The 23,217-nt window shown below is 42.4% G+C and overlaps 1 protein-coding gene and 1 long non-coding RNA gene across 2 annotated transcripts; one reads left to right on the top strand and one right to left on the bottom strand.

Moving 5' to 3' along the window:
• Positions 1-2,743: 2,743 nt before the first annotated feature.
• On the bottom strand, positions 2,744-21,812 carry klf13 (Kruppel like factor 13). The gene is made up of 2 exons (XM_086298696.1): positions 20,610-21,812; positions 2,744-9,258 (listed from the first exon to the last, which is right to left on the bottom strand). The coding sequence occupies exons 1-2, from the start codon at positions 21,085-21,087 to the stop codon at positions 8,963-8,965; spliced, it is 774 nt and encodes a 257-aa protein (XP_086154822.1). The 5' UTR covers positions 21,088-21,812; the 3' UTR covers positions 2,744-8,962.
• LOC147324704 (uncharacterized) lies at positions 19,633-22,378 on the top strand. Its single transcript, XR_015130214.1, has 2 exons — positions 19,633-21,910; positions 22,215-22,378. It is a non-coding gene; the product is annotated as an uncharacterized LOC147324704 (long non-coding RNA).
• The last annotated feature ends 839 nt before the right edge of the window (positions 22,379-23,217 follow it).

Raw genomic sequence — 23,217 nt, forward strand, 5'->3', positions numbered from 1 at the left:
ACTAACAGTAGACTATTTCATGAAATTTTAAGCTATCCGGTTGTTCAGTCTGACGTCACTAGCCGTGTCTGGACCTAAACTCCGCTGCAGGTAGGGTTGCCAACTCCCTGAAAAATAAATAAGGGACACCTCGTGGCCAGGGCCGGGCGACCCAGTTGTCTTCACCCTTCCCAGTGTGGTGAATTTTCTAGCTCTTTTTTTGTGTGTGAAATTATTTTTTTTAACCCTTTGACTTGAATTTGATTTAAGTAGATGTGTATTCTTTGTGATATGAACACATGTGAAACAAATGATCATTTAGCCATTTATTTTTAGCTCAAAATGACAACATTAACACAGTAAAACAGGTCTCTTTCTTAAACAGAAGCCTGTCATGCTTAACTTTTGAGAATATAAGTAAATCTTTCTTTAAAAGAACTCTGTCCTGCTTAACTTAAAATAATAGAAAACAATAGAAAGAAAAATATTCTTGTAACAGTGCACATTTAGTGCATTTAGTACAATTGGCTTCAGCTGAGGTATTATTTCAGCTTTTCTAATGCTAATCAGCTGCTCCCGTTTGAAAACCCGCTTGTTCCCATGATTACGCATCTTAACTCATCATCATTATTCATCTATGTATTACTTTTATGTATTAGTCATCTATTTGTTGTAATCATCTATCCTTGCAGTCGTTTATTACACAAAATAAATTATATTATCACACTTCTGGCCACATAGCGCTGATATTCACTGCACATGCCCATATTAACTTTTTCCAGCCAGGTGTTTTCCTTTTCCCATTCTTCCCTTTCTCTGAGGGGAACAAACATTGCTGCTCTAACGCTGGGCTCACACTGTGCGGTTTTAGGCCCATTTTGAGCCGATTTTTGAGTGATCGGACCGATTTTGGCCTTCATCGTGCGTCGTGTAGTATACGTGGGGTAACGAGAAGTGATTAACACCTCACGACCAGCTCCCGATCATCAATCGCTCGTGAGCCGCTCACACTGCTCGCGCGCAAACACGTAAACGCCGTGAAAAAGACGGAGCAGCACGGCTGTGCAGCGTGTGATCTGGACACAAGCGATGGAGGCACAACTTGTAGAACTTTGAAAAGCTCATCCGAGCCTTTTCGATGTGGCCTCACAAAATTATCACGACCACAACAACCGTGAAAATAGTTGGATCTACATCGCTGCTAAATCACAGCTGCCTGATCATGTTTTTCATTAGCAATTTAGCAAAGTTGATGGTGGTAGTGTGTCTGTGTGAGTGAGAGACAGAGAGCGAGCGACAGATTTTCTGTTATAACCTTAATTTTATGGACGCACAGTGTGAGCACTCAGGTCGCATCAGAGCATCGGGCGGTATAGTGTGAGACCTGCATCGTGACCTACCAACTTCTAACCCCTGCGAGTCAATCGTGCAGTTTGAGCAGGAGCTGAATAACGCGACTGAAAAAATCGCACAGTGTCTGCCCAGCTTTAGGTGTACTGTCGTCCGAGACTTGCACCGCAGTGACGGCGTTTGTTCCCCTGTTGGCCATGCTTCTTGTTGTGGTCATCTGTTGTCTTCCGGTATTTTCTCCGTAAGCGACCTTTCCTCGACCAATGAGATGAGCGGTAATCTGAATTGTCATACTCGAATTGTCATAAGTGTGCTGTCAGCTCATTGGTCACAAAGCAGGAGAGGGGCTGGGAATTATGTTTTCAAACAAAGCGTTAATTCCATTAACATTTATAGACTACTTTTGATTCTCACTGTATTACGGGACAAAGTGCGTCCCTTATTAGCTCAATACGGGACGATTCCGTATTTTAAGGGCCGGTTGGCAACCCTAGCTGCAGGTCCATATATCAAACGATCACTATGGCATTACTGAGAGTTGAAAAACTGTCTAAAGTCTTTCATCTTTAATAAAATGATCAGCGTTCTGCTCTACCAGGTGTAACAACTGAGTTTAACATCCAGGCATCCACGAAAACGGAATTTATGACATTTAACGGAGTTAGCAGGGAATTAGCTCGCTAGCTTCTATCTAAATACAATATAGCATGTCCTGACTGCGGGGTTTTAGAAACAAATTAAAACGTACAGCTCTGTTATCACTTCCAGCATAAATGAAGACAGAAAACTAAAAAGCAGTGACGTTTGTAAGGTTACTGAAGTTGGGCTAGCTGGTATATAATGATGTGCTACGTGACCGCTAGCGACACAGCTATGTTAGCATAATATAAACAAGCTAACTTTTTTTCCACTCGATAAAAGTTAACGTGAGTGTTCTCGGTGGTCAGGAACAAATGTAATCGCATGGCAGGATGCTGTAAAAGGACCAAACTTCAGCCAGGAGAACAACTGAGATAATGCAGCCACAATACGAGGTTAGTCATTCATATACTGCTGCATGGGCTGGGCTGTAGTTACATCCTAAGGTTTTAAAAACTGAGCTTAAATAAATGATTAGCGGTAATAAAAGCCGAGGGAGGTCAACAGTGATCACTGACTGTGTTAGGAGCTTTTTGAGATCAAATAGAAGAAAATACATAACATTAAACATGTTAACAACACAAAAGCCATATTAAACGCAGACTACTTTAGGCCCGGAAGTAGGATTCGTCGTGTCATCACTGAACAACCGGATTCCTTTAATTAATATCTCTACTAGTAAAAATGTTACACAATCGCTTGTTTTAATATCCTACTATTATGGTCACCATGCAGTTCAATAAAAAGTCACACAGTGAAAGTATGCCGAAACAAATTATGGCTGCTTATTTTATGAATTTATTTCCAAATGTAAACTTCACTATTTCATGCATACAAGTTATGACAACATACATTATTCAACAATCTGTTAATTTTCATATTTGCATAGGACATGGTCACAATATATTGTCTAACATGTAAAAAATAATGCCATAAAAAGGTACAGCAGAGCAGCTAAGACCAGCACATTAGATGTGTGTAGAATCCCAGTAAATGTACAACTGTAATACTCGAATGTAGTGATTTTGGTTTGCTGTGAGAGAAAAAACAAGTGACACCTGAAGGTTAGAATGAGGTCATTGAAGAATGTACTGGCCATAGCTGAGTCGAGAGTTATTTACAGTATAGATTATACTGGTGCTTAGAGGGGAAGCAGCACCATGGAGTCACTACAACAGGCAACTGATGGTGAGGGGCAGAGAGGGACACACAGAGGTATCAAGAGAGCAACGTTACACTGAGGAGGTACACTGAGGACAAACAGGTACAGGAAACAGAACCAAAAGGCTGGTGAGAGGCTCCCTCTTTGTATTCAAGGTGAGGTCACTGACAGCACTGTGAGCTGTATAACCTAGAACAGATTAATCTTTTAAGGGCAGAAATATCAGCTTAGCTTAGACCACCAACAAATATGGCCTGCAATTTTTCATAACATACCACTCTTTTTTTGTCACTCACAAATTCTGAATTATCTTTTACTTTTATGAATAAATTGGATTTGATTCATCAAGTTATTTTTACGCTGTAAAAAAAAACACAAAAACAAAATAAAGTCGCTTACTTGAGCGAAAGGAGGTCCATATCGAGCACAACATCCACTGATCGACAATTACAGCACGTAAAACTGAACCCAGAAGTACAAATGGTGTTGGATTCACAATTACTGCAACATTCATCTTTTCCTTCAAAGCCTTTGGTAACAACAATCAAGAACCACTTTATACTTTTATGGCTGCTTCTTGAAAAGAAAAGAAAAAAAAAGCCTAAGACAGACTTTATTCATCCTTAACTTTTAAACATTTCCGAGCACAAAGAGCCCAAAAAGAAGAAAGAAGGGGTTAGATTTGGGACAACAGGAAACGTACCTTGTGCACAACTCACAATGTGTAAAACCTCACAGTCGAGACAGACTTCTAGTCATAACCGAAGAAAAAAAAATGCATTGGGTTGATGCAAGCAGCGCATTTATAGTAAATGCAATGCGTCAATCCTTTGGAATGGTTGGGTGTCTGTCTTCATTAAGACTGATTTTGTCAAAGAAAATACCTGCATTAAGCCATTATACACTGCTTGAGTACTGAACAGCAAGAAAAGGGGAAAAAAATGTAAATAAGAACCAAACAAAAACAAAGCTAAACACTCAAAATGTTTACATAAAGCGGAAAAGAAATATTTAACTTAGAACACCTACATATCAAATACGCAGCGTTGCTTTATTAAATCCTGTACATTACATAACGACGTGTCACACTTTATAAAACTGTACATGTTTGTTTAATGTCTGATAGTAGCTATTTTATTTTTTTTGTTTGTTTTTCTTTTTTACCCTTAACATTTATATCCTCTTTATGAAGTTATCGTTATAGTTTTGGCACACAATTGCATCGCGTCATGCTCGAGATCAGTGACGAAGAGTTCTGTGAGATATACTGATGTCTTTAACATGAACTCCTTAAATAAAATTGTTAGTTGTTCACACACTAGGCAACACTTAATTAACTTTTTTTATATATGTTACAATCAAGAGGAAAATGTTAACTGGTAAACAGTTAGTATCTTGTTGCGGCTGCAAGTCCTTCTGCTCTCACGGGTGTTGAAGTCTCGATTCTTACTGGGATAACAATCATAAAGTTGGATTAAGAAATGCTGAAATAAGGTTTCCTAGTAATTTACAGATGACATCACCCCCATTACATGAGCAAAAGCTGAAAATGAGATTGAGAAGGGATGTTTTAAGATTTTTGTAACAGAAAAATCAGCTTTTAAATTCCTTGAAATATTACCTTTTTTTGCATCCACAAGGATGTATGTGCAGGACTTGGCATTATCGAAGGATTATATAAAATGTAGCCCAGTGTTTTGGTTATTTATTTTTTTGTTTCTTTCTTTCTTTCTTTTTTTTTTTTTTTTACAAAAAAAGTCTCTCCGTCTTTACTTTTTCATTCAAGTAGGAACAAATGAAACCAACAAATATTTGTGCTACTCGTCAAGAAAATGCAAGCTACATGATGGATGTTTTGAAAAGATATTAAAGTACAACAAAAGTATTTCAAGAGGTATGAGTTTTGATAAATATACAGCCTTAAATATTTCATGAGACAAAAAAAAAAGCAAAACAAAAGTAAGACTACATTGCTAACTCACAATGCGGTGGTCTCTATTCTTATGGAAAGCTCTGAAAATAATAAAGAAAAATAGCCACTCGAAATCTGAAACCAACTTACACAGAGGTCACTAAGTTTCTTTACTTATAATCACCCCAAACAAACCTAAAACTTTCATTTTCTTTCTTTCTTCCTTCTTCTTTTTTTTTGGACGACAGGCTAACTGCAATAACCTGCATCCTGACATCAACAAAGTATTAGTTGTTCCTGATTAAAGGGATGAACCCCATGAATGGAGCTAAAATTGAGATTTCCGCATCAACGGTGCTTTGAACTGCTCTGCGAAAACCGCCAAATTCAAAAGCTGAAATGACCTGAAGACGATGCAAAATCTCGGAAAACGAAAAGGAAAAAAACGAAAAGCACGGACTATACATCTTTCTACAGAGAGGTTAATAATTATTTGACAACAAACACAAGTACAGTAAAAAATGGACATGTACAAAACTGTGTTCAATGGCCTTTTCTTTTGAATTATTCAAGTACATTTGGTACAGTGAGGAGAAAAAGTTTTGAGAAACTGCCTGTGGACGCCTTTATGTCACCGGTGCTGTCTGGATGGATTGATATACTGGGATGATTAGACTGTCACAGTCGCTTTAATTCAGATGGTAGGAGCTCTGTTTGCCTTACACAGTCCACTGACACTAAGGGGTCAAAGGTGTTTAAAGGGACATTTCACTCCAGAGTGCTCGATAGCGGGACTGTAGGTTTATGACGACATAATAGGCAGGAGCCGAGCCTGTGCCGAGGCATTCCTGTGTTTCCAGTGTGGTCGGACACTGACCAGCAGTGAACACTAAGCACCCAGGACCACCAGAGGAGGCTGGCAGACTTTATCTGTGCAGTAACTGATTTAACAACAAAATCCACAAACTGTGTCATATCTGCTTGGCAGATGTCAACCCTGAGGAAAATGTGCAGATTATGGATTAAGAGCTGATTACTGAAACCTACTTGAGGGTGAGCAACTGAGAAAATATTTGCTTTTTGCAAGAGAAATTTACTCTGCAAACCAGGTCAAACCTAAAACTTAAAAGAAAATGGACACAAAAAAGCCGTTCAACAGCAATTTCGAGAATTAGTTTGTGAAAATCAGCATTTTTTTTTTTCTTCTTTTCTGTGTGAAATCCTCTCGCTTCTTCTGTCACTCAGAGCTGCTGATCAGTGGCATTCAAAGTGTCATCTTGCAGTCTGGAAACCCATTGAAACATCTGGCAGAGAAATTATGCTGCACGTGGCGTCGCGAGAGAAAACTACTGCATTCGATCGAAATAATGGCTGTTTTCTTTCTCGAGAATGTGACAGAGCTGATTCATCACAACTTTAAAGAGCGATGGCTGCTGTGAGGAACGAGGGGGACAAGGTCTGCCATTCATGGACTTCCACCTGCCAGACTGCCTCAAAGGAAAAAAAAAAAGAAAGAAAGATCCACGCTTTCAAGGCAAAGTTAACATGCATATAGTGTCAAGCACGAGACTGCGGGGCAAGACGATGAAGCTAGCGCATGCGATTCGTGATGACAGCGGCCTGGAAGGGTCTGACGGGACAGAGCTAAAAGGCTGACCATATTTCCAACTGTAGTGCTGAAGCATTAAAGGAAAATGTAGGCATAACACAGACTGGCGGCGCAGCAGCAGCAGTTTTGATAGCCGTGCCTGTTTCCGTGGAAGGTTTACTGTGCCTTTCGCCTGACCTATTGAGGCATGTCTGTCTAGAAACACAAGTCAGCTTTCTCACGGGACATCTGAGCTTCACAGGCAGGACGACGTGAGGCTGGTGAGCACTGGACTTTTGCTGATATGTTCGTTTTGGTTCAGATGTTTTGACAACAAGTTTTTAAAAAGCCCCCCTCGTTGTGAGAAAGAAGTTTGAAAGCAGCTGTTTGAGACCTCCGATTTATGAATTTTGGAGCTGTTACGTCCTCCTTGGAATTGTGAAATCTGACTCCTCAGCAGCAGGGGTTTCTGTCTGTGCTCGGGATGGAGCTGGATACATCCCACCCACACTGCTTGAACTGTTGTTCATAGACTTTTTAGTCTTATCCTATAGTTTGGATCAGCCCACTAATTACAGCCATTTTTCTGCTGGCTGTTTCTACAGTTGGTGGGAGGAGGGGAGTTGGGGAAGGAGAAGGAAATGGGGGTTGTCTGCGACTGGGTGTCTCCTCTTTTGTGCTGTTCAGCTCATGATAAACCTCTCCTCTTTTTTTTATTTTATTTTATCAGGGCCTGCCCTCTCTTGCCTGTTTACAGCAGATAGCTGCTTTCTTCCTTCTGTACTCAATGTTGCAGTGTCACAGCAGAGCCCAGCTCAGGCCTGCCTAACACGGTGGCCTACATTTGACCCACAAGTCGGGCAACCTTACGCAATTTAGCAGGCTCGGAGCTTTACCGGTTTTTGACAGGACAGGTAGAGCCAGATGAGTAAGGATTCCCTGGGGAATGGCATGCGAGCACCCCTCCTGCAGGCTGTGAATTGCTTCTTTTGGGTGCAGCTGTTTCCTCCAGGGAAGCCACAAAAGGCAGAGCCAGGAGGAGGGAAGTGAGCCGGCATCTGGCTCTACCTGCAATACTGCCAACCAGCAGCTCGAGGCCTCAGTGAAAGGTGGCTTACAGGACTGAATAAAAAGCTTTCATTCATTCTTGTCTTTGGTACTTTTTCCGATGTGCTTGAGAGATGGCTAAACCTTGTTTCAACTTAAGTCCCTTTGTGTCCGTTTTGAGTGAAATGTAGGCTGATGAGGCGGCTTTTTCTTTTTTCTTTCTCTCTCTCTTCCTTTTCAAGCATGAACAGCTGCTTTGAAACTTGACTGTCTCTGTGGTTGGAACGTTTCTCTAACTTCATAAATACAAAGAAAACTCTTAACCCAATCCTTCTACAGTGCAGATTCACACAGTTTACACTGCACACAACCATTTCATGCAGTACACATTTAACCCAGTGTAATGTCAATAGATATTAACATTGCAAAAAAGAAACAGATTTGGGTTTTGTTTTCTGTGGCGGGGCCTTTCTGATTGTTCCATTATTACACAGCAATCACATTAAATATGAAACCCCTCCCCAAACACGAGGGAGAAAACAAATATTTGTGTATGCGTTACACATGACAGCGGGGCTAGTTTTTTCAAATATGAGAGCCGAAAAAAGAAGAAAAAAAGAAAACAAAGAGTGCAAATTGTGTTGAGTGTAAGGCTGCTATATATGAACTGTATGTTTCTCTTCACCGTGTTCATTCTTTCAAGCTAACAAGGCCATCCCTGAGCAGGGCGTAAAATTCAACCCCTGTTGAATTTCAGAATAAAGTGATGAATATATTGTGCAGTCAATGTGAGTACTGTTAAGTACTGTGGTCTTACAGAAATCACAACTGTCTTCAATCCTGAGGTGTGTGTGTGTGTGTGTACCCCTTCTCCTAACCCTTTCAAAAAATCAAAAATAAATTGAATAAAATCAAAGCAAAAATAAACAAACAAACAAAAATGTTTCGAAGATCTGTCAGGGTGTCTGTTTTTTTTTCTTCGTCTAGACCTTGTTTAGCTGACTGCGACCGTACATTTAACAAGTAGCCGTGATCAGAAGCCAAAAAAACACACAGACTGAATGCAGATATTGCCATCTGGGAAAGGCATTATCTTCTTTTAGGATCACGCAACTAATTGCACTACAATAAGCAGTTATGTACATTATGGTACACCACAGCAAGCGCAGAAATAGCAAAGGGGAGGGTGGGGAAGGGGGGTAGCTGACAACTGTGCAACAAAAGTGTTATGATGAAAACACGGGCCTCACAGTCTCGAGGCAGAAAAGTGCGACCGGGTTTCAGTTTAAGGCGAGTTGGCTGGGCTGAGGGTGGGGCTGGAGGCATCTGAGCGGCTGTAGTCGCTGAGGGAGCTGGGACGTGTGGCGCTGCCGCCGTGGGGTCTTTTCAGCATTCCTGGCTGGAAATCTGAGTGTCGCCGGGCGTGCTTCATCAGGTGGTCGCTGCGCATGAAGCGCTTTTCGCAAAGGGGGCAACCGAACTTCTTCTCCCCCGTGTGGGTGCGGTAGTGGCGGGCCAGCTCATCAGAGCGGGCGAACTTCTTAATGCAGTCGGGCCAGGTGCATGGGAAAGGCCGTTCTCCTGCAAAAACAGAGGCAGAGCGTCAGACGAACCATATCCACATTCGTGCTTTTTTTAAAGACAATTTCAGTTGATCATTTCCCCAGTTTTCATGCAAGCACCAGCACTAGGGCTTAGAAAATGAAACCAATGACACTTTTAAAAACCACCAAATAATCACAAGATGCTCATAGACTTTCATGGCAAAAATACCCAACCTCAGAGATGAAATGATCATTTTTAATGCACCTTTTTGGATTTTATTAAGGCTTAAAGCTAGATCTGTAGCTGCTTTGACAGTAGTGTTGATACCGGCAGGAGTAGCACACAGCAGCCTGCTAGGTCTCATCTATGCTAATTTCAGACATGAACTGGACCGGTGTTCTGACAAACCATCCTACTTTGGCAAAACGTCCTACCGTAAGTAGTTTATGCACATTTCTGCTGTCACATAGTAATTCCAGCACAAAGTTAAGTAGGTATGACGGTTTGCCACTTAACTTTGCCCATCAGAGTATGCTTGTAGCTCATATTCATAAAGCCAGGACGGTTTGCCACTTCATTTTACCTGTTAAAGTATGCTTGTAGGTAACATTCACAAAGGTAGCATGGTTTGGCACTTAATTTTGCCCGTCAGAGTATGCTTCTAGCTCATATTCACAAAGGTAGGATGGTTGGCCACTGAATTTTAGCTGTTAAAGTATACTTGTAGGTCACATTCACAAAGGTAGGATGGTTTGGCAGGTAGGATGGATTCCCAGAACACCGGCTGACCTTGATTGCAGTTTTGGTGCCTTTTGCAGGAATAAGCTGACATATAATATGGCTTGCTTTTCTAAGAATTTTAGGTGAGTGAAATGACAGGATTTTTTTACGTGCTGCATTTATATAGTCTATATATGCAGTATGCTGATCAAGCTTGCTAAGAAATTATGGCTCCAGGAAAATCAAGATGGCGATGGTCATAAACCTAGTGTTTTGGCCATAAATCAAGAAACCAGAAACCAGTGAGTGACTTCAAGGTGGTTGTATTCATCCTTTAGAACGAGTCCATGGTTTTATGCCCATACACGTCACCCTGCCAGCAGCCTAGTTGCTGTTTTACATGATTGCATGTTTTCAAACCCATTTGTGGTTTCCAGCGTCTTTAAAATTCAACACAAACTTTGTAACTCGGGCCAAAGCATAACTTGATGGGATCACTGCGTTATGATGGAGTTGCTATTTCGAGCACATTTCAAGTCTCCGCATTCTGATTTTACCACTGTAGTGAAATAAACGGGAGCCAGCGGTCGCTGTAAAGGTCGACACAAAAGAATCGAAATGAAAATACTTTTAAAAACTAATGGGCGAACAGTGGGTCGGGATTTTACAGGATATGTGATTTGTGGTAATTGAGCCGAAACATGCCAAAGCTGCTCCAGTGCTTACGTTGTTAGCCTTTTAAATACAGTTTAATGTTAATGCATCGGGGCTTTTCACATGTATCAGAGGCTTTGGTGAGTCTCACTCAAATCAAATGAAACTAACTGATGATGAAGTGTGCATATTTCGGCACTCTGGTAACACAAATGGTGCTCGCCACATAATAAACAGCTCACCACAGTGCTAGTACTGACTCATCCTGGAACAACAGTCACAAGGTTATTCCATAATATATTAAAAGCCACAGAGATAACTTCAAACTGTTAAGAAACATGCAACAAACAAAAAAAAAGAGGTTTGAGCGATAAGACCTGGATGTAAATCACCTACAAATTGGCAGAGTACTGGAGGAGCAGCCACAGTTTAATTATCTAAGCTCCAGATGCTAATCACGCTCACAATGGTTACCCAGCCCATTTTCTAGCATGCAACTATCTGTGACTCGGCACATGGGAAATTACAACCTTCCCCCTCCTCCAACAGCCAATAAAAGTGGGCTCTGACAGAAATATACTCAAGGCCATATGGTACAGTATACTGCAATATATCCTGCATTTTCCTACCATACTAATATGGAAACAGTATGCAGTGAACCTAAATGCAGCATCCTGCATCTACTGGTCAATACTATATTCCATTTAGCCCCATTTTACTGAGCTCCTGCCCAACAATAGTGAAATCCAGCAGTCTAATTTTACCAGCTTGGCTTCACAGAGCGAAAGGAAACCGCAGGATGTGTTCTTCTAATGGTTAGGCTCTTTCTAGTGAATAAGAATAATCAATCATAATGTGCACGCCCATGGCAGGGATTTGAAGTATGAAAGGGAAAAGATGGAAGGAGATGCGTGGATGTTTATAGGTGGCACATCAGAACACGGCTGCCAAATGATTTCTTTGTTCTGTGGTTTCCCTCTGGGCCACAATGGAAAGAGTGCTGTTAAGCATCAAACACTCAAATGCTACCTGATGCCAGAGAGTCTCAACAACAAGAACTCGGTGCACAAGTCTCAGTCCCTTCCCCCCACCTCCCCACCTCCCCATACACTGCATGGTTACAAAACACGCCAACAGACAGTGCAAGTCTAGACAGTCCGGTCTGTGTTCCTGCCTCTGACGCCTCACCTCAGCTCCAGACAAACTCAGCCAGCCCTGCCCACTATAGTTCCTGCAGGCTCACACAAGGCTCAGTATATTTAAACACTGTAACTGACATGCATACATTTGCATACGCGCACCAAAACACAGCCCTGTCCCCTTTTCATAGCAACTATTTATAGTTTTTAGCAAAGCTAACAAGGACACACATCCTTTCATGCGTGATGCAGCGTTACAATGTATAAAGAACGACGTGACTGTGTTTGTTTGAGCTCCTGGAGAAAAAGTAAGCAGTGAGGTGCTCATCTGGCTGACATGGCTCATAATGGAGTGATTTCATTCACTGCTTTATTACTAAAAGAAGAGACCAGTGCTGCCACCTGGCACTGCAAAAATTTGTTATTGGCCTAAAAGCACAGCTAAGTTTTGCAGGCTGCTTAAAGCTAAATAAGCAGTGTAACGGATCTGGCAACATTAATATTTAACCAGACACAAGAGAGCCAGACTGAGATATCCAGTCTATCTGCCCTGATACAGTAATGCGTAGTGGAAGCATCAGGTATCCAGCAGCAACTCTCTGAGATGGGTCAAATTATTTGCAGCTCCGTCACTTCTTGGAAAGGGCAGAAAGAAAGACGTGGTGCCCATTTTCACCTCTCGCTGAGCAGCTTTGAGTTTTAAAGCCAACAATATGAATATTAATATAAAAGAAAAAACCTGCCAGCCTTGAAATATCAACTCCCATAAAGGAAAAGCATGCAACTTCCCAATCAAGTGTCGTTTCGTAACACCGGGATTGGGATTTCCATGAAGCTGGTAAACATATTCTGCTAACATTGAGATGGTTTAGGGAACAAAACGCTTTCATAATGAGTGGAAATAATGATAGAGCCTATCAGCCTGTGTGGTATGAGGGTGTCACTTTTCAGAATTTTTCAATAGACTGCAGCTATTACTCAGCATTTCTGTAGAAAGGAGAATGCGGTAAGCTACTCCGCTTACCCAGCTTTTCTTCCTATCTACTTCTAGTGTTGTCACAGCACAGCACCATAGTGACTGTGACGCCAGGACCCACCCATTGGTTATCCCATCTCTGGCATCATGCCATGCCAAGGGTGTGGTTTGTCTTTCTCCGAATGTGTAGAGGGCGAGCAGAGCGGGGGGTGGGTGGGTAATGAGGGAAGCTTTTCCCTAACGAACACAGTGACCCAGTTACCCATAAAATGAGTTACATCATACATCATGCACGCACAACTGTACCTCTACTACGCACAAGTGTCCCCCCTCCAAGCCAATGAGATTATGTCACAGGTACTCTTGTTGTATAACTGTTCTCTGCGAGTCCACTGGGTCAGTGAATAAACAGCTCATCTCTGCTCCTCTCCCTCCATCTTCCTCTCATTCATATCTGAGTTGGGCTCCTTGGTTTCAAGAGAAATCTTTAAGAGAAATGGAATCTGACTTCCCGGTGTAAGGGATGCTGCCTGCAAAAGAAAAGATCAAATCTCTTCTTGACGCGCACTGCAGTGGAGAAACTGAGCTCAGTCGCCGACTGAGAGCAGATAACATTCCTGGTGTGTCCTCAGGCATGGTCCAAACTCACACGGCATTCATGTGCAAACTTCATTTGAACTTGCTATAAGAGAACTAGATTAAATACCTGTGCAGAATGAGAGGAGGGGGGCAAATACATCAGAGATCACCTTGAAGTTAACTGTGCCTGCACAGCGAGAACCAGAGCAGGAAATATCTTTCTCAGGGAGCTTACAAGAAAAACAAGGTGCACCTTACACCTACACAGAGGCAAACAATTCACAAAGAGAAAGTATGGAGCCTTGCTGTAGATCACGGCTCATTACATTTGGAGCCACCTCACTTCAAGGCTGGTTTTGGTGGCACAGCCAGCTTGGCAACATGAAATGGGACACCACTAACTCCAATGGTAGGGCTCAGCACAATGCTATAATTTGGATCCATGTTTACAACAGACTATGACCTGAAAACAACCAGAAGCCATCTTTGCTGCCAGCAGACAGCCATTGATGGGGATTCTGGGTAGTACTAAAATGACTGCTGGGGCCCTCATCAACATAAACCACTGGAGCAGACAGGGTTAACCCAAGTGTGCCCAGCCTCTCCCTCCACACACCATCATGTGCCAAGGTGATATAAACACTAACATGTGTGCACAGAACAATAAATATACATTAAGGCTTCTGCAGCTCCTCCTTTCTTTTGTTCGCGAAGCGGTATATGCAGGCAACGCTTTAGCAAAAATAACAACAAAGGCTTACAATTTTCTGTGGTCTGCACACTTGAGATCAAACCAACTGTTTCTGTGAATGTTAGTCTATGAAAAATTACAGCCGTACCCGAGTGAGAGAACAGACAAATTACCAGAAAATCAAAACATGTTTTCTCAGACGACTCCATTCAGAGTTTGCAGCAGACGAGAATAAGTCACCAGGAGCAACAAAGGACCTCTGGGTGTGTCAGGTGCTTGTGACGAGAATCAGCTTAAGCTTTTCAGGAGAAGCTCAAAAACAAGAGTATTTAACGTATTATCATCTTTTGTCGTCATTGAGAGGAACCTTGCTCGCGGTTGAATAGCGTGCCTATCCTTGTGGGGCCTATAGCTGTCAGGCTGTGAACAATAGCAGCAGACTCTCTTCCAGCAGGAGAAGCACTCCTGTAATGCATTTCAATCAGACAGGCTGCAAGTACTAACCGTAACTCACTCCACTCGGTCCACACCGCGCCGGGCTACCGACGTTCACACGGAGACATGTAGCAGGGGTCGAGTGCAAGCATCTGATTCCTGCACACACTTTGCTATACATTACTTCATCCTCTTAACTGTTTAAGAGAAAAGCAGGGAGGGGTTGCCTGCATTCAGCAGCTCAACAGATTTGCCTCAATTAGCTGGAATGGGCACTCTCTTTCAGCCTTGAGTGCATGCTAAAACAACCTGTCGCCTTGATATGTTGCAGGCAACCTACTTATCTTTAAAGAAAGAAAAAAACAACAACAACGGTTAAACTGACGACATGCAAACAGCTGCTGCCATTAAAGGGTGTTTATAGTTGGTCCACAGAAGCAGGTGGGAGCATAGACGCGGTACAGTGCCAGCTTATTCTGCTGATAGAGTCTCACACTATAGCTCATTTGAGACAGACATCCTTAACCACCATCAAACAAAGGGCTACAACCCTGCTAGATCCTGAGAGGCCCCACCACACTGAAATAAGAGGACAGACAGATAATACCAACTGTCCCAGTATAATGCCTGATGCTCTTATGGTGAGCGGGACAGAAATATTTTCATGTCTTACAGTGACTGATGAGGCCATCCTTCTCAAAAGACTCCATGAAATACTCCTCATTTTGCACCCAGGGACCACACCCCATGATGATATGGTCTGCCACAAGTCTGATTTATCATGCAGAGAAAGGAGACACACCTTATGTACTGTAGCGAGAAGCACAGCCAGAAACAAAACACTTCCTCTGACGTTAGCTCACAGCCATTCCTCTCTTATTCAAGCTGCGATTAATATAACGCAGCAGACGCAGTCAGAGTCTAACTCTCATACAGAACACTGCAAGTGCCAGGCTGACAGGAGCAGGTTCTGCCGCTGAGGTCGCAGCCCTTCAGACGTTAATCAGATTAGATGCAGATGCAGCTGAATAAATGACCTACATCAATGGAGGGCATTGACAGTGAATATCCTGGTAACTGACCCCACCCCCACCACGCCGCACTGTATATTCTGTCTTTGCACTACAGATCCCTCCCTCACGTGGATGCGGTGGAGGTGGGAAAAAAATGAAGAATGCACAGTGTTCCACAGGTCTGTATCCCTCTCTTCTTGCCGCTGGTAATCAACACCACACCACAAAACGTGGCCGGGCTCGGCCTCGCAACACAGCAGGCTTCAGCACCTATTTTGCTTTTCAGGCTGGAAAAGGGCGGGAGGGGCTGCTGGGGGAAACAGACAGAGCAGCTTTTATAGAGCTACTCCAGAGCTAACTAAAGAATACACAAGCCCTGTGGGCCACTGAAAGCAGCACAGCTCAGGGTACTGCCTGACAGCGACCTTTCAGTATTATGATTGTCCTCTATGCATGCCTGGGTGCTTAATCACAGTGAAATCAGGTTTATATGTCAACACCAAGGAAGTATCCTACTATCAGCTTTACATGTGCATATACAGGATAGCATATGGACAGCACGTGCACCAGCGCATGCCTTGGAAATGTCTTCCATGGAGCAGAAACACTGCACCAGCAGAATAACAGAGAAAATGGTGGCTCCACTTTGGTTTTATTTACACCCTAGTAGAAAGGATTCCTTATTTCTACTCGACACATACCGTCCTACATGTGACCTTTATAAGGCAACAACATGTTGCGCAGGAGAGATGCCATTCTGAACTCTTACGACAGAAAAAACAAACACTTGAATGTTTGCATCTGTAAATTCCTGTCAAATTGACATTGCTAACATGCTAATCACTAGAGAACAAGGTGTACACTATTACAGCAGTACTATATTGTCATGGTTTCGAATATTGGCATTGAACATTTGCTACTTACTATGAAAAATAAAGCAGTAAAGCTGACCAAAGGCTGGAGAAACGATACTTTCAACAGATTTATGGTGCTAAATGAAAAGAGGACCCTTGAAACAAAGAGTAGCTAACATGTACAAATCTCCCAAATCGAATCTAATAGCAAACAGTTAAGTTGCGACAGTAAATTCAAAAACAAAGATTTAAACCTGCTGCTAACACAACAGGAAAAGCCACAGGTTTTTTAAGTTTTACCATGAGGGAATCATAACATCAAGGCAATCCATCCCATAGCTTCAATTTGAACCTGAAGTAGCTTGTTACACCACATCCCTCGTACAACATTTGGATGGAGACAAATGGAAACTTGTCTCAAGACTGAAGCACGAGCTTCTTATTACATGTCAGAATTAGAGCTCAAATGGGAGCAATGGTGGAAATCCTGCCGTGTGGCAGGTAGACAGACAGACCTGCCCCAGTAGAGCTTTTACCGATTTCTGTGCCAAGGTTAAGGCCCAAGCAAGAGCAGGAAAACCCCATCTCCACCCTGCTACCTCATCAATGCCACCAGCCACACAGGAACATTGTGCACTCTGTGCAAAAGTGCAGCCAAATATAAAACCACTGGCAGTGAAGTTGTATATATAATCAGAGAGTCCTGTTGCTTTTTCCATGCGGAACTTGGGATAATTTTACATTTAAAAAGCGTAATTAACCACAGTTATTTGACTGGAAATAGACAGCATGCATGAATAACTGGGTCTACCAGGTGCTCCCACTAATTTTTAGGGCACGCTTTGCAGCTATCTCGCAGTATTAGAGATACTCCAGCAGAACACAAAAGAGGTTCAGACAAAACATTAACCCAAGTGTAAAATATGGCATTAGACTCTTTGTCTTTGAGGAATATTGACGCTGTTCCTCCCTGTGATTCCAGTAGATTCTGAATAGGTCTTCTACACTGACAAGATGGCCTTTTGTACGACCCAGCTGTGGAGGACACAGAAAGTCTGAGCTGTTATTGCCGAAGAATAGTCAAGGCCCATCTCTCCTTTGATGGTAGTCTGGGTGAGATGACAACAACAGAGTAATGAGGCTTCAGAAAGAACATCATGTACTCTCTATGGAAGCAAGACACACTATTAGACACACTATTTAGAAAATGGAGCATCACTCTTAAAAAAGAGGTGAAAAAGGTGCTAAAAAGCCAGAAAGAACATGAAAATAAGAGGAAAAGGAACGCAAGAAATAATTTGAATGAATTCAAATGTTACACCGTAAATAGTTTATATGTACATCGGTGTTACATGACTTCATTTTCCATATTGCAGGGCTAATGCATGTTTCACAGAAAAGGCCCACCTCCTGCACCAGGAGATCAGATAAAAAGCTGTCTGGTCACCTTTGACCCTTAAACTGCTGCGCATTCCTCACCATACAACTCAATGCAGCATAATGAGCAATTTAAATTCAGTGTGTACCTCGATGTCTGCTGCATTAGACAGTGAGTCTCAAAAGAAACCTACAATGAACCCTTCATAATCTCCGTTGAGGGGATCAAGAACATCTTTGCTCTCCCTGAGTGGTAAATTTTTCTACTGCCAGCAGTAACCACATAATCTACTGACAAACAATTACACAAAGACAGTAAATGAAAGCCCAAACATCACACTGAGTGACACGGGCCTTGTTGTGGACAGTTTTCATTAATGAAACCAATCACAGTTATTTCAGGGATGCTCAGTACACTGTTTATGAGTGTAACTGGAGTGGCCGCAAAAGGCTGGTCTAAAGAGTCCTAAAAACTTACAGGTTGGAGGAAAAACAGGCTCCATAGCTAATGTAGCTTGTTTAAGACACAAAAACACATTACATTTACAGTACACTAAACTCTAATTAAATTTACTATAAACTGTATAAGTAAGCACATGTAAATGACATTCATAAAATAACACATAAAACATGTAAATATATGATAAAAAATGATGGTGACTCAAGGGGAAGATTTGTTTTGACCTATTTATGGAATTGTGCTGAAGACACTGCTTTACAAAAACAACCTACAGGTTTCATCTTCTCTTAAGATGCTAACGAATAAGACTCATAAGATATGCAAAAGCTGGGATGATGAGGCTTTGGGCGTTACAGGAGTCAAGTAAGGACGTCTTGTCCCCGGTTCTTTGTTTGGTGTCTATTACAGTGTTTTCCTCCACAATTAGATAGTGGTGTTTGGCAGGAACTGACTGGGCTGGGATCCATTCTCTCTTGACTCTGCTAGTAGGGGCTGAAGGGAAGCACGCTGCCAGATTTTGGCTCTATGAAAGCACTGCAAGATTGGCTGAGGCATCCCGGCTGAACTCAAATGACCCACATTCTGGGCCTATCCAATCAGACAGGCAGAAACAGTCATTATTTTCACAATTTATGGGACATAAACCAATCGTGAAGCCAGACGCCAAATTGTATCCAAACAGAAAGGCAGGCGAAAAAAGGAAATGCTTAATAGGCACAGAGACAAGGGCAGGGTTAATACGGAGCAATGAAACTGCACTAAGCTCACATGGTTTGGGCTCAGGAGAAGCACCGCTGAATGCTGAAGGCTGGCTCTTTGAGAGTCCTGCTGGAAGTTTGGCTGAGAAAAAAAGGCAGCTTAACTGAGATGACTCACGCTCTCTAACTATCCGGTAAAATAAGCAGAAACCAGCCCAATTATAAGAAATTATAGACTGCAAACCAATCACAAAGCCATAGAGGAGTGAATCCCAGAAGAAAGGAAATGGCTAATAGGCAAAAGGACAAGGACAGGGCTGAGTGACAGCAATAGAACTGCATCAGTAGAGAGACCTTTCATTTCCTTTAGGATGCAACTGAAGAAAAAGCTAGAGCCCTTTTTTATGCATATGCATGCACCAAATCTGTGTTTCACTCTCTTAACTTCCCTTGACAAACACTGATTGCATACTGCTACTACAACAGTTGCCACCACCTGCAGCTGATAAATAAAAACTATTACTTTCAATAACAATTTTAGAAAACTTGATTGCAACATGACAACAGCAAATGATTGTATAAATCTTCACAACCTGTGCCTAATTTTAGCCTGATTTTTAGATGGACAGTTCTTCCCACACCCTGTAAATCTAGTGATGGGGGGGAATCTATTCCACATAGTTTCAATTTTCTGGTTTAATTTCTTTCTCTATTCATAACAATTATTAAGATGAGTCAAGTTCACACAATAAATTTGTATGCGATTCCTGTGATAAAGGTTTTGTTTTGTTTCTGGTCCGTCAGCTCGATATGTGTGTAGAAGATGATGAACTGCAGTATACAGAGCAGGAGGGGAAAAGCAAAGGCTCCTCAGTCGAGGCTCAACTAGCTGAGTCTGTTGCTGGCCAGATCAGCTGGCAGTCTGTCTAGCGGGGGTGTGGCACATCACAACAAAGGGCTTTGGGCAGACAGGCTACTGCACAGCTCTTATCAACCCCCCAATTTGAGTCGATCTACATCCTTCACTATCTCAGTAGAATATTCTGCGGAATGCAAAGCGCAGATGTGGAGGTATCCTTTGGGAAGGTCACAGGTAGCAAACTGCCGATCCGGAGCGCATTTGCAAGGGTTTGTCTCAGCGGTGTGACGGCGCACTTGCTGGACTGCAAACTTTCAGCATGCCCACATTTATTTATTGCACACTTGGCTTATTCTCTAATGGGGACATTAGGCTGTATTTTGTAGGGTTTCGACTCTCGTGTTGCCGTGGTACAACCCAAAGTTTATTTTAATTAAAGCGAACAGAAGAACGCCCGAAATCTGATCTGTGTAATTTTGTTCTGCATTTGCGCTGCAGTTTCATGCGGTGGGGTTTGTTTGTGAGTACGTGTGTGCGCACGCGCGTGTGCGTGAGTAAGGTGGGGGGGGGGTTAAAGGAAAGCCGTCACAAAGCTCTGAGACATGAGTGGGAGTGGCACTGTTTTCTAACCCCCGCAACCGAAATTAAAAGGACATTTCATAAAGTTCGCACAACTGCATTATGAAACTATAGAGGCCACTGCTAAAGTGATATGCTCATAGTATCCATTCAGGGTGGATCCGTGGGTGAATATTTATGAGTCACTGACTCGAAACACAGCAATCACCTCCTCTGTACACATAGCGCTATGAATGTACGAGAATCCACACTTTTGGTATCTCAGTGTTTTAAATCATCCCATCCGTTCTCAGATACATAAGGGAAACCCACATTCACAGCAACAAACATCCAATGCACCCAATGAAACTGACCTGTGTGTGTCCTTAGGTGGGCTTTGAGGTGGGATGATTTGCCATAAACTTTTTCACAACCTGAATAGTGGCATTTGTGCTTTTTCTGAGGCGGCTCTTGCTCAGTTCGTCCCCGCGGTTTTTTGCCTCTTTGTTTGAGCGAAGGATCGGAGATGGTGGAAGGTGTGGCAGATTTTCCATCATCTCTAAGGTTCGGCATGCTCTCATCTTTTATTTTTGCCTGCTCGGCAACACTGTTGGGAGTCTGCTGGTTAAAATCCGCCAGAATCCGCGCCACCACAAAAAGAGAGGAGTTATCCTTCACCAAAGGTTCCTTAATTTCCTCCCCGTTCTTGGAGGAGGATGGGATTTCTGGTTTAATCTCCCTATTCCCTTTAGGAGCATGAACAATTGCACGACTGGACATTGAAACAAGGCACTCTGCTGCAAAGTGATCCATTTTGTCTTTGAAAGAGCCCCCTCTGCTTCTTAATGACATTCACAAAAATCAAATAAAAATGATCCCGTGAGAGGGGAAGAAAAAGAACTTGTTCCGTGGTTCCCTTTGTGTAGTGGTGGTGGTGGTGGTGGAGAGGAGGAGGTCGTTCTCATCAGAGAGAACTGACTTTATGATCTTACCCGGCTTTCCAATATCATCAACATCCTGTGCAAGAAACGCCTAGGACAGAAATGCAGACAACCTCCCTTTAGAGAGAGCGAGCGAGCGAGAAAACAACAGAAACCCAAAGTCTTTGTTTAGCGCAACGACGCTGGTAAGAACAAGAAGTCTAGAAACTTGGATGCGTTAACTCCCATCGCGGCTTCAAACAGTCTCCAGCATAGTGCGTGTCTCCTGAGCGCCTGTTCCTGCTCGGTGTATCCATGCTGGGGGCGTGTCGACCGGCGACGACCGGGCAGCATCGTCAGAGTAGCCGCTCATTCATTGGGCGCTGTCTGTCCCCAAATGCACCAAACTTGAAAGTTTCACCACAGGTTGCCTCCACGCATTTCACATGATGTATATCTCGCAGGCTGCAAAGTTAACAGATCTTAAAACATACAACAGAATCGTGCGGAGTGGCGCAAAAAAGCTTCCAGGCGCTTTGGAGTTTTGTCCACCGATGATATCGGTAAGGAGGTGTCTTTAGATCCGAGAGGCATTCTGCAGCAAATATAGCCTGAATATACAGCTATAAGAGGAATACGTCCAACATGTGGTATGCGGCCCACAGACGTGGGCGTGTCCACAGCGCCACCAACACCACTGGTCTGGAGCAGCGTTACAGTGCCCAGCACCATTGGAAGAGAGCATACAAGTACAGGTTTGCAACTTTCACTTTATTTAAGGTGTTGTTGTTCTACTTTCTGCTTATGATCTACTATAGTTTAAAGGTTAAGCTATAAATCCCTTTTTACACTTTGAAAAACAATTATACAAAAGATAAAATGACTGTTTTAAACTCTTGCATGTCATCATTTTCTGTGTAATAAATCTGTAATAGGACACAGGGCTGCACATGAGTGTTTTTGGACCACTGAGTACCCTATCTTGTTTTTAGTTCCCTCCTGTACCCCCCCCCCCATTTTAAAAAAGTTCCCCTGCTCACAGAGCCCTTATATTCACAGAAGATGACACCCAGAAACCCTGAGTGTAAAGAAGAAGAAGAATTCCAGCTGCTGGAACAACCTACCTGCCAGGACTTCCTGAGATAAACTATTATTAAAGGTCTTTTTTCCTGTTGCCTGGGTTCTCTGTGAAGTTTATTCACAAATAAAATCTATTCATGGCACTTGTTTTGGGATATTGTGTATATTTTTGGGGACACTGCTGTACAGATTGATTTGATTTGCAGTACATCAGGGTCAGTCATCCTGTATGCAGAAGGACTGACACTTGTTGCAATATTTGTCAAAAATCTACTGAATGCTGTTGGTTTGCAAGTAAATGTTTAAAATATAATTTATTGTTTGTTTGTTTGTTTGTTTTTTAACATTTCCCCTTCTCCAAACTGGACTTGAAATTAGTTGTTGAGCACCCAGAGTCCAAACCCCCAATATACTTCCCTCTCAGTGATGTAAGACGGAAAAGACCTACTTATTAGCTAATTCATTTTTAACTGATTTTCTGCAAAGGCACAAATACAAGCAGCTTTATTTGATGAGAACTAACTGTTGAAATACAGCATTTGAGCAATTTCCCCTTTATGCTCTGAATGTGCAATTTTTGTCATGAAGAAAACTGATGAGGTGACTATTTGAAAATGTGATTGCACCGATTTCCTCCGTTACACATTATCTGAACTCAAAAACGAAAACAATCAACTAAAAGCGCAAAAGTCATGTGAACAAAGTCTCAAATCGAAGCAACAAGATTCAGCAAGAGTTTTTAATATTATTTACTCCCCTTCTTATGAATATCTCTAGTGGGCCTCTGGCCAGCAGCACAGTGCATCGGCAGAGAGTTCAGCGAAGAAAGTACTGGTTTAACCAGCTGATGTTAGACAGAGAAAATAAGTTGTTTCCAAAACTGCTTTTTAAACTTTCATTCAAAGACAGAAGAGTGGCACAACAACACTAGCAGTAAGTTGTTTAAATCCTGCTCGACCCTGCTGATAACGTCTGTGCTATT

The sequence above is a fragment of the Aulonocara sp. 'chitande type north' Nkhata Bay genome, linkage group LG7 (genome assembly GCF_057382095.1).
Source record: "Aulonocara sp. 'chitande type north' Nkhata Bay isolate Kocher_YH1m ecotype deep benthic linkage group LG7, A_spYH_male_GT1.1, whole genome shotgun sequence".
NCBI lineage: Eukaryota > Metazoa > Chordata > Actinopteri > Cichliformes > Cichlidae > Aulonocara > Aulonocara sp. 'chitande type north' Nkhata Bay.